The 13,551-nt window shown below is 53.9% G+C and overlaps 4 protein-coding genes across 4 annotated transcripts; 3 read left to right on the top strand and 1 right to left on the bottom strand.

The window, feature by feature from the left end:
• Positions 1–1,828: 1,828 nt before the first annotated feature.
• Positions 1,829–7,124, top strand: AA0111_g5180 (hypothetical protein; the record flags this gene model as incomplete). The annotated part of the gene is made up of 3 exons (XM_028651264.1): positions 1,829–2,708; positions 2,805–3,288; positions 3,335–7,124. 3 exons carry the CDS (start codon positions 1,829–1,831, stop codon positions 7,122–7,124), a joined length of 5,154 nt encoding a protein of 1,717 aa, XP_028507361.1.
• Positions 7,125–8,338: 1,214 nt separating this feature from the next.
• AA0111_g5179 (hypothetical protein) lies at positions 8,339–9,084 on the top strand (the record flags this gene model as incomplete). Its single annotated transcript, XM_028651262.1, has 3 exons — positions 8,339–8,437; positions 8,492–8,620; positions 8,686–9,084. The coding sequence occupies 3 exons, from the start codon at positions 8,339–8,341 to the stop codon at positions 9,082–9,084; spliced, it is 627 nt and encodes a 208-aa protein (XP_028507117.1).
• A 158-nt stretch (positions 9,085–9,242) lies between these two features.
• On the bottom strand, positions 9,243–10,037 carry AA0111_g5178 (hypothetical protein; the record flags this gene model as incomplete). The annotated part of the gene is made up of 2 exons (XM_028651261.1): positions 9,243–9,850; positions 9,908–10,037. 2 exons carry the CDS (start codon positions 10,035–10,037, stop codon positions 9,243–9,245), a joined length of 738 nt encoding a protein of 245 aa, XP_028507118.1.
• Positions 10,038–10,534: 497 nt separating this feature from the next.
• On the top strand, positions 10,535–13,549 carry AA0111_g5177 (Alanine--tRNA ligase; the record flags this gene model as incomplete). The annotated part of the gene is made up of 3 exons (XM_028651260.1): positions 10,535–10,625; positions 10,682–13,311; positions 13,370–13,549. The coding sequence occupies 3 exons, from the start codon at positions 10,535–10,537 to the stop codon at positions 13,547–13,549; spliced, it is 2,901 nt and encodes a 966-aa protein (XP_028507125.1).
• Positions 13,550–13,551: the final 2 nt, after the last annotated feature.

Raw genomic sequence — 13,551 nt, 5'->3', positions numbered from 1 at the left:
AATCTTTTTGGGATCTTCTTGGCACAGTAGCATGGTACATGGTAAAAGATCGCAAGCTGAGTTTCGGTCGCTTGGCCGGCTTCTGAATTGGCAGTACATTCCAAATGCTTCCAGCTTCGGGAATGCCCAGCGAAGGAACATAGGCTGCGTTCCGCACAGAACCGATCCTTTCAGTAGGCCACTGAGGTGTAGCTTCGCTGCAATAGTCAACACGGGTTGAAGGGCATATCAACATCAGCAACCACTAGATAGCTGTCGTGCCGCATTGTTAAATGAGGACAGTCTTGATGGAAGGCTCGCTGAAAGAGTTTGCATGGTCCCCAACGTCGCTGCAATGATGCGCAAGCTGATGTGCGCCAGCGATCACGTTAGCGAAGGCCAGATACGGCGAATGAGAAGCGGGCAATATGCGGCCGATGAGGGTTGGCTAGGTGCGGCTGGGTGTTTCGAAGGGGGGCAGGACACGAGATGATTGAATGCGTCTGCTAGCGCCCCTGTCTGCGGACCTAGTAATGCCGCTGGGTAATCCCGCGAACCGAACGGCTGCATCACTGCAATTGCAGGCAGATGTGCGACACAACCATGGGCGTTATTTGACCTTCACCACCAGGCGGGGGTCGACGATAGAGGTGATCGGGCCGTCTGAGACCAGGCTGATGTGGCCGGAAACAGGTGGATGTGTAAGAGAGTCAGACGCGAACGGGCCTAGTGGAGGCAGGGCCGCGGAAAGGAATAACAATAAAGGAACAAGGCGCTCTGCGTCTCCGGACAGGTGCGCGGGCAAGAGGTGCCTGTTCAGACTTTGCTAACTTGTGTGACGCAATGTGTGCTGTGGAAGATTCGGCATCAAGCCCATCCATCCACGGGTCTGCCAAACGAGCAGCGAGGTCTAACGAAGGAAGTCGACCCTTGTCGGCGCTAAATCGAGTTAGACAACGAACCACTTGCACCATACATCGCCTCCTCGAGACTTCCTCGCCGCGCCCACACCATCATCGCAGCACTTGATACCAGATAAACAGGCCCTGTCGTCTGATGGGGCGCACGCTTCCGTTGATATGTTATGATTGTGGTGCTTCAATTTGATGAGATTGAGTAGCAACTCTGCCGATACTCGCACGCCAGTGGTCTATTACCGTCGGCATGGCTGAGACAGGCGGAGCAACTGCGAATAACAGAGATAGTCGCCGCATGATGGGCGCGTTGCCGGTGTATGTTGGACAGGGGTGGTGGAGATCGTTCATGGACGAAGCGTGTGAACATGAACGTGCAAAAACCATCAAAAGAACACATCGTGACGAGAGATCCATCAGCGCCCCCATCCGTGACGGAACGGCGCATCCATACGGCGTGGGTGGATGCGGGCCTGGTCGTCAGGGTGCTGTTGTTAGCAGCACCGATGAGAAAGATGAGATATGCGTAAGAAAGAACTAGGTCCCACGGACGTAGCCTTGGGCCTAGCTTGGCACCGTTAGACCCATACTACAGCGAGTCCGCCATCTTCGATTCCTTCAACCACTGCTCCCTTCTTCACTAATTCTTCCCCACACCACGCTTTATCTCGCCTGACGGCGAAACAATCACCGGTTTCGCCATCGGCTCCATCAAGCCAACGGCCCAAAAACTCACAAATATCTGACTTTGACTTGCTGATCCCAAAATCGCGTGTATGCGCTGATGGGCCTTCTCATGCTGCGTTGATATCCGCACTTGACGGGCTTCTTCTTAGCGACAACCCTGGCGACAGCCCGCGCCTGCCTTGGAAGGGTTCTTCGACGTTCTTTGGCCTGGCCCTTCTATTGATTCTGCCTTCCCTTTAGAATTCGACATGGCAGACACGAAGAACGGCGAAGGCGAGGCTCCGTCTTCGACGGCTGGGGACCAGTCCAATGCACCATCACCGCGCAACGAAGAGGATGTGCAAAGCAATCAACAACATCAACCCAACGCTGCATCAGAAACAGCACCTTCAAAATCAACTAGCAAGGCTTCTTCCACTAGAAATTCGACACCTGTTGCTTCTTTGGAGGTACAGCACCCTGCACAGGATCCCGACGACGCGTCTTCTGCCATGGAAGACGTGCAACCATCACTGGAGGCCACCAACGGTACTTCAAATCAGTCCAAAGCATCATCGAAGGAGCCAGATCAAAATGGTGAGGCGCCATCGTCATACGGTACGCGATCGCGCGGCCGTCCTGGCAGGTCGCGACCTAATTATGCTGAAGACACCGAAATGGACTTTGAAGTGGGAGCTGTAGCCGCGAATGGCAACGTATCTGATCCGCCGTCGCGTAATTCTGTGGCTCCCGAAAACGGCCATGTTCCCAGTGTGAGTGGGAAGAAAGGTTCCGCCTCTGCACAAGGCAATGCATCGTGGGGTAATTCCGGATCCAACACTAAAGAAAACGCGCCGAATCCCAATATTTCCGGCACATCAACAACCGCTGCAACAACTCAGTCCAGCACACCACAGCCGCAACCCGCAACCAAACGGCGCAAAAATGCTGCTGCCAACGGCGCAAATGGTAGTCACGCGAGCGCCGCTGCGCCAAGCCAAGCAGGGGCGAAGCGCGGAAGCCATGCCAGCGCCATGGTAGCCGCCAACAGCGCGCGGGAGTCCAACATGATGACTTTCGAAAACACTGGCGCTTTCCTCGTCGATGGTCACTTGGAAGCAGACGATGGTCAGATTGTTTCCATTAATGGTAAGTTTTTGATTTGCTTTGGCTGCAGCTGACGGTCGCTCCGTTACGCCAGCCACGTCTTGCGGCTTGTTTTCCGTTTTCTAATTGGATGTGCAGATCAAGTGTACCTCGTGTGCGAGCCGCCCGGCGAGCCCTACTACCTCTGCCGGGTTATGGAGTTTATCCACGTCGACAACGACCCCAAGAAGCGGATAGAGTCCATGCGAGTTAATTGGTTCTACCGCCCACGAGATGTCCAGCGCTACAACAATGACACTCGTCTGGTCTATGCGACCATGCACTCGGATCTTTGTCCCCTTGCATCTCTACGAGGAAAGTGCCAAATCTTGCATCGGAGCGAGATCGGCGATCTGGACGAGTATCGCAAAACCAAAGACAGCTTCTGGTTCAACCAGGTTTTCGATCGCTTCATCCACCGCTGGTACGACGTTATTCCAGTCTCATCAGTCATCAATGTACCCGACAAGGTCAAGAAAGCACTGGATGAGCGATGGAAATACATTTGTCTCGAGACCAGTCGGGTGAAGGAACTGACTAGCGCTGTCAAGAGCTGCAAGCGTTGTGTCGGATATTGCGCAGCGTAAGTTCTCATCTGCTTCCTCACGTGACAAAGCTAACCCAAACAGGAATGACTCCGTAGAATGTGCTGTGTGCCACAACACATATCACATGAACTGCGTACGTCCGCCACTTCTGAAGAAACCATCTCGTGGTTTCGCTTGGGCTTGCGGTCCGTGTAGTAGAGCTCAAGAGAAGAAGTTGGAGGCTCGGTTGGGTACCACCCACGAGGATGCGGAGGAAGAAGAAATCATAGACGAAGAAGAGGAGGAGGCGAGCGGCGACACCAATGCGACCACGCCGGATCTGGACTCCCAAATCGACACACATCCTGCTACACAAGCAGAGATAGCCTTGGCTAAGATGTGGCCCATGCGGTACCTTGGCATACATTGCCGAGTAGAGGACGCACTGCAGTACGACGATCGAGCCATCTACCCTCGCGCGAGTTCTAGGTTAGGACCCCGGCACCAAGCTAACGTCAACGTCTGGCATGGTCATCCCGTGGAGTTGGTCAAACCGGCGGAAATTAAGAAACGCTACGTCAAGGCTGCCGGTAACAAGAAGGAAGGCAAGCTTTCAAAAGAGACGGTGGCTGCGATCGAAGCAGACAAGGCGGAGAAGGCTAAGCGCCCTAAGTGGGTGATGGACGAGCCGCCTGGATACGTTCGCCGTGGTCAAGATCTTCCGAACAAGGACAAGGAATGTACCGCGGAATTGATGTTCAAGATGCCACCGTTAGGAGTACACTCTACGCGAGGAGAAGATAACGCGCCGACCGTCACGGAGGACCAAGTCAAGGCTTACATGGACCGAGCGAAAGCCTTGGCTAAATCGCACGTTGGTGTAGAACCGTACAACACAAACTTTTTGGATCGATGTTTGGCGCTCTTTACCAAGCACCAGTACGACGCAGATGTAGCGTTGAAGCATGTCAAAAAGATCGACAAGCGGAAAGACTTGAAGGAGCCTGAGCTGACCAAGGAAGAAGAAAAGAAGTGGAATGAGGGTGTCGCAAAATACGGTTCAGAGATCAGGCTCGTCCGCCTGCACACCAGCAAAACTATGTTCTACGGCGATGCCGTACGCTACTACTACATGTGGAAGAAGACACCCAAAGGAAGGGAGATTTGGGGCTCCTACAGCAGCCGAAAAGGGCGTACCAAAAAGGTGGAGCCTGATGCACAGTCCCGACTTGTTGACGATGTTGCGGACAACGCAGACGACTCGGCCTTTGACAGTGCAAAGGCCATACAGCGCAAGCGTCTCTTCCAGTGCAAGTTCTGCACGGTCCGCCATTCTCGCCAATGGAGACGTGCGCCTGGTGTGACACCTGGCCAGATGATACCTCCTGATGGTCGGTCCAAGGACAAGACCGGGTTCCTTATCGCGCTTTGCCTACGCTGCGCCAATCTATGGCGTAAATATGCAGTAACGTGGGAAAACGTTGATGAGATTGCGAAGAAAGTCGCGCAAGGTGGAGGAAAGGCATGGAAGCGACGCATCGATGAGGAGCTCCTACGGGAGGTCTACGCGGCGCAGTCAGACCCAAGCTCCAAGAACGGTACCCCCGAGTATGCCGAAGCTCCGAGTGTCACTGCCCAGGCGACTGCAGAGCCGCCCAAGAAAAAACAGAAGACTGCTGCTATGACCAACGGAGACAGCGGAACGACCACTCCAGTCAACGAGCCTGTCTCGAAGAAGAAGGAGAAGGAAAAGTCTACTGCAGCCCCCAAGGCTCCTACACCCCCACCAGTTCCTTCGCCTCCGAAACTAAGACCTTTGCCCTGCGCCGTCTGTCGATCCTCAGAAGGTTCCCGTCTAGAGTGTGCGGCCTGTCGGTTGACTATCCACAAACGATGTTACGGTGTTGAGGAAACACGACAGGCGAACAAATGGTACTGTGATACATGCAAGAACGACAAGAAAGAGAGCGTGTCATATGTAAGTTACATGCTGAGTATTGTCGAAACACTGCTGACTAGTCAGACGTACGAGTGTGTCCTCTGCCCACAGCAGGATACCGAGCAAGAGTTCTATGAACAGCCGAAGATTACCCACAAGAAGAAGACTGATCGCGATCGCGAAAAGGAGCGCCTAGAGAAGGAGCTTGTTGACCGAGCCAAGGACGAGTATCGCCTCCGACAGCAGGAAAAGGGCCGGCCGCTTGTGCCCCGAGAGCCACTCAAGCGCACTGCCGACAATAACTGGGTACATGTGTACTGTGCAATTTGGCATCCCGAGATCAAGTTCAGCAGCGCAACGCGTCTTGACATGGTGGAGGGGATAGGAGCACCAACACTTAGATACGACGCAGTCTGCAAGCTGTGCAAGACGACTGAGGGCGCCTGTGCATCTTGCTTGCACTGCCATGCGACTTTTCACGTTGGTTGTGCCCACAGCAACGGCTACACGTTCGGGTTCGACATGACACCAGTCAAGGTTTCTCGGAGGGATGCAGTGCCAACGGTTACCATGAACGGAGAAACGGGTACATTGATTGCGGCGATCTGGTGCAAAGAACATACCCCCAAGACTGTTGTTCACCCCATGAACGAGGAAGTGGAAGGGACGGAGCTGATCGCATTGCAATTATTCGCGCGCGAATTCAAGCAGGCCGATCTTACCTTAACAGGCACTGCGCGCAAAGCCAACTTGGTAGACCAGTCGACACGCATCGTGCCCCAAATTGCACCGACCCCAGTCAATCGCAGAGCATCCGCAGTCACCGCGCCAACGCCCACATCGGCCCGTGGTCGACAATCGAACGCTGGCATATCAGTCAAAGAAGAATCAGCTGAACCTCCTGCGCCCAAGCCTGAGCGTAAATGTGTGCGCTGCAAGATTGAAGCTAGTCCGCGATGGTGGAAAGTTGATGCAGATATGCCAGCAACACAAGCGCCTCGTGTGGTAGATGGACCAATTGACCGTGATGGACCGACAGACCAAAACGGCCACGTTGAGAAGAAGCCTGTTATCGAAGAGGGTCGAATCGTCAATGGCAATGGCCAAGACGATCGGCCAATGACGGATGCGCCAGCTGTCGCTCCACCTGCGCATAACACTTTGCGGTTGAATACTGATGTGAGCGCTGCTTCCTCAGCTTCGTATATATGCCAGAAGTGTCATTGGAAGAAACAGAATGGTACGACTGACGAGGAGGAAGAGCGAGCGAGGTCGGTATCGATCTTCAAAGAGCCACCGCAGACATACCCTTTGCCGGCAACTCAAATACCACCATATCCACCTCCACCTCCCTCCTTAGCAGGAGGATGGGCATTACCAGGTGGTCCCGCACCAGGCCAGCCCCCTCCGCTACCCTCCTGGCATAGCGGTGTCCCTCCGGGACCTGGACATCCCCCGCACCATCTACCCAACGGGAATGGATACGGACCGCCACCACTACAGGGCCCGCCCGTTGGCCATATCCCCTCGTTCCATGCGCCGTACCCACCTCAGCCGAACGGCTACGCGGCTTTCTCAGGTGCACCAATGCACTCTGCGATAGCAGCCGCGGGGCTTCGGCCACCGTACTCAGGACCGCCTATTAGTGGGCCTCCCCAGCTACATCACAACAACGGCGCAATGATGGTCAACGGTGCTATGCAATCCCCGCGGACAATTCCGTATTCGCCAACTCATCCTCATGCCCATCCGGCCTCGCGTGAAAGCCCATTCACTGCTCCTCCAGCAGTCGCGCAATACCCCGTACTGCACCACGGTAGCCCTGCCCCTGGCAGACCGGCAACACCCATGGACACGGTGATGCGCGATGCTCCAGCAGTGACGTCGGCGCCCACCGAACGCGCCAATACTGGGGCAAGTGCTAGCCCATCTCTCCGCAACTTGTTACATTAGACTTTCCTTTCGCTCCTTCTCCTTTCTATCTGTGTAATCCGTTTCATCTGAACTTGAAGCATGGGATCGGAGTTGATGCCTTTGGGCGTTTTCAGTGTTGGTTGCAGGAATATGACCTCACAGGACGCCATATTGCGAAACATACGGGGAACACGGTGGAAGTATAGAGTATGGCAGTGAATCCGTTACTGGGCATGTAATTCGGCGTTTGGTGGCATTATACCACAACGTTTACTCTGTGTTTTATCATTTTTCCAGCTTTAGAGTCAGCGACGCTGGCTCCCGACAGTACTGAATACATTTTAAACTTGTCTCCATTTTGTCTCCATTGTGCGGTCTGTTGTGCCGTGAAGTTCTTCTCAACTTGTTTAAAGTTTGATCTACCAATATCTTGGTGTATCCGAAAAAAGAAAAGAGGCTTCTGCGGCGACAGCAGCGGCGGCGGGCCATGGCTGTCTGACGGTAGCGCACGTGCTCGAGTATGCCCGATACATGTACTAGAAAACACAGGTTTCAACACAGTAGAATGAACCTCACCGACTGTTGCATCATAGCTCACGCGCAGCTTCCAAAGCGATAAATGCTACAGCCACATTTTGGCAGTCGACGTTGCGGAGTGAGGTCCGCCACATCCAGCCAGGCCTGCAAGGAACAAGCTTTCCAGCCCTGCAGGGCACGGGTCGCGATCCACTCCTATCCACGCGTCCCTTGCATACCTCATCCCGACCTCCCCAACCTCGAACTCTGGATTTGCCCCAGCCACAATAGTCGTCGCTTTTCTTTTGATTCTTTCTTTTGCGTCACTCATTTATCGAATCTCTGTTTTCATAAGTTTCCATTTATTTTCCATCAAGCCACTTCCTTGAGTATATACCGTCGAGGTTCAGCCACCTCCCATTAGCCGCCCTTCCATCCATCCCATCTTGAAACCTACCACATCCACGCCTTACACATCTGAAACAAGACTCGTTGCCAACCTTCTCCACACGCGACACACCTCCCTCTCGGGAAGCTAGTCGACCGAAGGAACGAACGACGTAGAAGTGGCGCAGCCTATCCATTAACCGCTCATATCGACCATATTATCTCCCAGAACTGCGGCACGTACTGGGCTTATACCAGTCGATCCTCCCTCCTACGCTCTGAACATATACATCCACGACTCGCCTTTTCCCGAGAGCTGGACACACACACACATACACCACATCACAGCCATGCCTTTATTATCATTAACAAAGAGATACTACTGTGTCGACGACTTTGCTGGAGGAAGGGAATGCTATGAAGGTGATGATGGTTTTTGGTACACAGATGTATGTCTACCTTTTACCTCCTGCTCACGAGACGTTGAACTAACAATGGAACAGAAAGGTATAATCGTGAAATGGATAATACTTGCATCGTTCTTTGTCATCTTCTTCGGATGGTTCGTAGGAGGTCGTATCCACGCAAAGCAAAGGTTAAGAAAGGGTCTTCCACTGCTCGGATATCATCGCGTACGTCTTACCCCTCTTCCCCACTCAGTGTCGACGCCATCAAATACTAACAAGAAGTGTAACAGTTTCTGATATCCTACTCGGAACGTCGCCGCCATGGCCAAGTTCCCCAGAACCACTTCACCTTTTACCAAACACAAAACCCCTACGCACCCAACCCACAATACACACAGAGGCAGGACGGCACATGGGCGGACCCCCCGCCGCTGTACCAGAACACCGATGCGCCACCACAATATTTTGCGCCACCGCCCCCTGGTGCCACCAAGGCGAACCCTAACCAAGGGGCGCAGGCTATGGAGATGCCGTTGTACGGTGCACCACCACAAGGAGTACCTCAGCAGACGGGACCTCAGCAGAGCGGTGTGATTGGTGCAGATGTAGAACAGGGTCAAACACAGGAGCTACCGCCTCGACCGGCAAAGGCGAAGCTTATGGGTGTATTGGATCGCTTTAGACGGTAGACAGAATACATAAGAAGATGGCGCAAGCGCTGGGAAGAATACGTGACTGGATCACGTTTATTGCATTCATGTATTAACAAGCTGTTGAACCATATCTCTATAATAATTTGATGACCAAGCAGACGTAATATTCATTCACTCAATAATCAAGCAATCAATCAATCAATGTCCATGGCATCGCCGTCTCCGTCTGCAGGTGTTGCCGTAGGTTGGGGTATCGCATCCATCATCCTGTCTTCTCTAGTGATAGGGCCACTGCTGTGGTAGTTATTCCTTGCCAAATCTACATTTTCAGGTTCCGTTACTGGGTTCACCTGCTTATCCCTGATGCGCTGTCTTGCCTCTACAATGGCCTTGCGCACATTGTCTTGGGCCTCGGGCACTGTCAGACTTGCAGGTACATTGTACAGGACCAACTGGTTCTTGTCCGTGGGCTTGGGCTCCGGGCCCAGTAAGATGTGCTTCGGTATCTTGGAGAGATGCTTTTCGATATCGGAAAGGAAAATAGGATTCTCTTCGTCGGACTCGATGTCGGAGAGTTCAGCGCTTAGGTCGGAGATGTAGACTCTGTGGGGGGTGTCTTCTATCTGCATGCCGGTCTCTTCTTCTTGGGCGCGGGGGAAGCGTGGCTTGCGAGGCTGTTTCCGCCTCGAGGCAACAAAGGCCAGAGGGTCGCCATATGAGGTGGGCGATTGGGACTGGCGTGGGAGTGTGGCATCTGTTGAGCCCGGAACTGGGATGTAGAGGCGTGTGCCATTGTTGTCTACTGCGATGGTACAGTTAGCATGGTAATCTAGCGTCTGCGGAGGGGGATTGAGCATACCCAAGTTGAGCAAGTCGAATCGCTTACTCAGCCGCTGTTCGTTCTCGAGGGAACTGTCTGCGGCTCTCTTGGTGCCGTGGGGCGCATTCTGTTGCGCATAGGGAGGAGGGTTGCTAGCGACTTGCGCCATGCATCGCAGCTTTGGGGGTGAATCTGTTTCACGGGAGTCGAGGTCAGGTTGCAGTGGGAGTCCGAGACAGCCGATTGGTAGAGCGGGGTGATTATCTGGCGATAGTGGTGCTGTTACGGTGGTGCGATCGGGGCATGGTGCTGGCTGGGGTTGTTATAATGGACGTGTAGTCTAGGCGCAGTTACGTGAAGCTTCCAGAAGGGCTGAGGCCACCGTCGGTCCTCCGAAGCTCCTACGCCCGCCGCCCGCCGCCCAGTCAGCCCCGCAATCGCTGCACTGGCCTGCAGCTCGGCGCCCGCACCCACATGTTTTCGTGAATGCGCCAACTACTGATTAGAGCCCCTCTGAGTCACCAAAGGGTTAGACTTGCCAGTCAACCACGGCTTAGCTGTCTCAGTCAATCAAGCCACAGCTCTCTCCACCATACGAGACTCTTCACCCACACACGACATCTTTCGCTGCCCCTCCACCACGACGGCAACGCGCAGGCCGCAAACATGTCGCTCGTAGACGAGAAGCACGAATGGAGCGCCCTCCGCGTGCGCCAGACCTTCCTTGATTACTTCAAGCAGCGTGGACACACCTTTGGTGCGCTTCCCCCGTCACCTTCCAGATGCATGTCAATTGACAACAACAAAAAACAGTGCCTTCCTCATCCGTCGTCCCCCTCTCCGACCCCACCCTTCTCTTCACCAATGCGGGCATGAACCAGTACAAGGCCATCTTCCAAGGCACCATCGACCCCTCGTCCGACTTCGCACAGCTCAAGCGCGCAGCCAACTCGCAAAAGTGCATTCGCGCCGGTGGAAAGCACAATGACCTCGACGATGTTGGCAAGGACAGTTACCACCACACCTTCTTCGAGATGCTGGGAAACTGGAGTTTCGGCGACTACTTCAAGACCGAGGCCGTAGGCTTCACCTGGGAGCTTCTCACAAAAGTTTATGGCATAGATCCCAAAAGGTTGTACGTGACCTACTTTGAGGGAACAGATGAGCTGGAGCCAGACCTGGAAGCCAAGGAGCTGTGGAAGAGCGTGGGCGTGCCAGAAGACCACATTCTACCTGGAGACATGAAGGACAACTTCTGGGAGATGGGTGATCAGGGGCCATGCGGGCCTTGCTCAGAAGTGCACTACGATCTGAGAGAGCCAGTCAACGGAGAGTACAGGAACGCTGCCTCGCTCGTCAACATGGACGACCCCGAGGTCATCGAAATCTGGAACAACGTCTTCATGCAGTACAACCGCGAACCCGACCGATCACTACGACCACTACCGAACAAGCACATCGATACCGGTATGGGCTACGAGCGTTTGGTTTCGGTGCTACAACACAAGAAGTCAAACTACGACACTGATGTCTTCACACCACTGTTCAAGAGGATACAAGATATCACTGGAGCGCGCGAGTACAGGGGACAATTCGGCGACCAAGACCCGGATGGTATCGATACCGCATACCGAGTTGTCGCCGATCACGTTCGCATGATGAGCTTTGCCATTGCCGACGGTGGTGTACCCAACAACGTCGGCCGGGGCTACGTCGTCCGCCGAGTGCTACGACGAGGTGCACGATACGCGCGCAAATACTTTGAGACGGACATTGGTGACTTCTTCTCCAAGATTGTCCCCACACTGGTCGATCAGATGGGCGACATGTTCCCAGAGATCAAGAAGAAGCAACAGGACATCATGGAGATTCTGGACGAGGAAGAAAAGGCATTCGCCAAGTCGCTGGATCGTGGCGAGGTCATCTTCGAAAAGTACGCGCAGAAGGCCAAGGCCAAGGGCTCAGACGACTTGCCTGGAGATGATGTCTGGCGGTTATACGACACCTACGGTTTCCCCGTCGATCTGACAAAGCTCATGGCTGAAGAGCGAGGCTTGAAGATCAAGGATGAAGAGGTCGAGGCCGCACAAGAAAGAGCTCGCGAAGCTAGCAAGGGCGACAAGAAGGCCGGCGCGGTAGTTGTCAAGTTCGACGTACACGACCTTGGTGCGTTGGAGAATATGCCCGAAGTCCCCAAGACCGACGACTCCGCCAAGTTTGGTCGTGAGAACATTACCGCCACCATCAAGGCGATATACCACAACAAGAAGTTCCTTAAGAGCACAACAGAAGTACCGGAGGGTGAGCAATTTGGAGTCTTGCTTGACAAGACAAACTTCTATGCCGAACAGGGTGGCCAGGAATTCGACACCGGAAGGTTGTTAGTAGATGGCGAGGCTGAAATCAGTATTGAGAACGTCCAGGTCTACGCCGGCTATGTACTACACACTGGTTACATCAAGTACGGTGAGCTGAGCGTGGGCAGCGACGTCATTGCCGAGTTCGACGAGCTCCGAAGACATCCCATCCGTAATAACCACACCGGCACCCACGTTCTCAACTACGCTCTCCGAGAAGTCCTCGGTAACGAGGTCGACCAGAAGGGTTCGCTCGTCGCACCGGAGAAGCTGCGTTTCGACTTCTCACACAAGGCGGGTCTGTCAGACGCGGAACTGGACAAGGTTGAGAAGATCTCATCCGAGTACATCAAGCAGGACTCGCAAGTATACGCCAAGGAGGTACCTCTCGCATCGGCAAAGGAGATCCGCGGTGTCCGTGCCGTCTTCGGTGAGACTTACCCCGACCCGGTGCGTGTTGTCTCTGTCGGAGTACCAGTCGAAGAGCTCCTCAAGGATGTCAAGAACGAGAAGTGGGAAAAGCTCTCCATCGAGTTCTGCGGTGGCACACACGTCCTCAAGACAGGCGAAATCAAGGAACTCGTCATTCTCGAGGAATCTGGTATCGCCAAGGGCATTCGCCGCATTGTCGCTGTAACAGGTCAAGAAGCCTACAATGTACAGCGTATCGCCCGTGAATTCCAAGAACGCGTACAAAACATGGGCAAGATGGCTTTCGGACCCCAAAAGGAAGCTGAAGCCAAGAAGATCGGTGTCGATCTCAACAACCTCACCGTCTCTGCCATTGCGAAGAGCAAACTCCGGGAGGAATTCGCTAAGATCCAAAAGAGCATTCTCGACGAGCAAAAGGCCGCTGCCAAAGCCGATAACAAGCGCGTACTTGATGAGGTGACCAAGTTCTTCGAAGACGATAGTAAGAAATTCATGGTCAAGAAGTTGGAATGGTCAAGCACTGTCAACAAGGCTATCAGCGAAGTTATCAAGACCATCTCTGGGCCTAAGAGTGCGCTCAAGGATCGGTCGCTGTATCTCTTCTCCGCTTCGCCTGAAGAGGGCAAGGTTGTGCATGGGTGTTATGTGAGCGAGGTATGTTCTTCTTGCAAACCCTGACTCTCTCGACAGCAGTGCTAACGTTTCCATGTAGCCATTCAAGAACGCAGGTGCCGATGGACCCAAGTGGGCTGCTGCTGTCACTCCAATTATCGGTGGCAAGGCAGGTGGAAAGCCAGGCGCTCCTACTGCCATTGGCCAGGGTACGAACGCGGATAAGGTTGATCAAGGTGTTGAGGAGGCAACAAAGTGGATCGAGAATCTCAAACTCTGAGA

Source organism: Alternaria arborescens (assembly GCF_004154835.1).
Source record: "Alternaria arborescens strain FERA 675 chromosome Unknown contig_10, whole genome shotgun sequence".
In the NCBI taxonomy this organism is placed as follows: domain Eukaryota; kingdom Fungi; phylum Ascomycota; class Dothideomycetes; order Pleosporales; family Pleosporaceae; genus Alternaria; species Alternaria arborescens.
This window is presented reverse-complemented; position numbering and strand designations above follow the sequence as displayed.